The sequence below is a fragment of the Camelina sativa genome, unplaced genomic scaffold (assembly GCF_000633955.1).
Source record: "Camelina sativa cultivar DH55 unplaced genomic scaffold, Cs unpScaffold03014, whole genome shotgun sequence".
Classification (NCBI taxonomy): domain Eukaryota; kingdom Viridiplantae; phylum Streptophyta; class Magnoliopsida; order Brassicales; family Brassicaceae; genus Camelina; species Camelina sativa.
Window position 1 is genome coordinate 1 of NW_010924123.1, and position 924 is coordinate 924.

Genomic DNA, 924 nt, shown 5'->3' on the forward strand with positions numbered 1-924 from the left:
GTCATTACAAAACAAATTAAACATGATTAAATCTCACATGCACCATATTGTCAGTTAAGCTTAGAAAATCTTGGCGACGTCTTTCATAAGACCACGATTGGCACTTGCGAAATCAGAAAATTCGTCGTACGAGATGTATCCATCACCATCGGTATCGATCTCGGCCATCATACGCTTAATGTCCTCGTGTGTGACCGAGCCAAGGTTCTTAAGAGCATCTCCAAGCTCGGCCGCAGAGATTTTTCCATCCCCGTTAGCATCAAATTTCTTGAAAATACGGTCATGCTCAGCTTTTTCCGTTGCGTCAGCCATTGTTTGTAGTTTTTTTTTGTTCTTTTGGTCGGAAAGATCAGATGAAACCTTAAGTGTTATATAAAGAGATTTGAATGTGACTAAGCTGAGGCTATGCTTTAAATTAGGCGATTTAATGAAAAACCCGAATTTACCAAAATTAGAATTTGACTTGGTCTTTCATTAACTCTCAATTCAAAAGTTGTTGTTTTTTCTTTTTCTTTTTGATTGTTGTTACAACAAGAAGAAAATAGTGAAAGAAATTGATCGTCCACCTTTTGTCATCAATATTTGACGATAATACATTCAGGTTAACATCTTGTGACATTTCTACCATTTTCAGCTCAAGCTCATATAATTTAAATCCATCACTTGGATCCTAAAACTGATTGTGATTATCAATTGGAAAAAACAAACATTACCAACTTGTATATGCTTAAAAGAATTCATAACAATCATTAGATCAATAAATTTTCTTAAAAAATGATGTGTGTTTTACTCTGTTCTGTCCCAAAAGCATCAATTTTCGATTACACTGTTAGATTCAGAGCTTACTATTCCTCCACAGTGTGATGTTAAAACACAAATCCATAAATCACTTTCAAGCAAAATCCACTTGAAATCAAGATTCTG

The 924-nt window shown here is 34.4% G+C and overlaps 1 protein-coding gene across 1 annotated transcript; it reads right to left on the reverse strand.

The window, feature by feature from the left end:
- Positions 1–6: 6 nt before the first annotated feature.
- LOC104774469 (probable calcium-binding protein CML28) lies at positions 7–402 on the reverse strand. Its single transcript, XM_010499068.2, has one exon. It carries the CDS (start codon positions 310–312, stop codon positions 61–63), a length of 252 nt encoding a protein of 83 aa, XP_010497370.1. The 5' UTR covers positions 313–402; the 3' UTR covers positions 7–60.
- Positions 403–924: the final 522 nt, after the last annotated feature.

Bases quoted from the DNA above. Each gene is read 5' to 3' on its own strand.
- LOC104774469 (XM_010499068.2), bottom strand. From the start codon at position 312: ATGGCTGACGCAACGGAAAAAGCTGAGCATGACCGTATTTTCAAGAAA.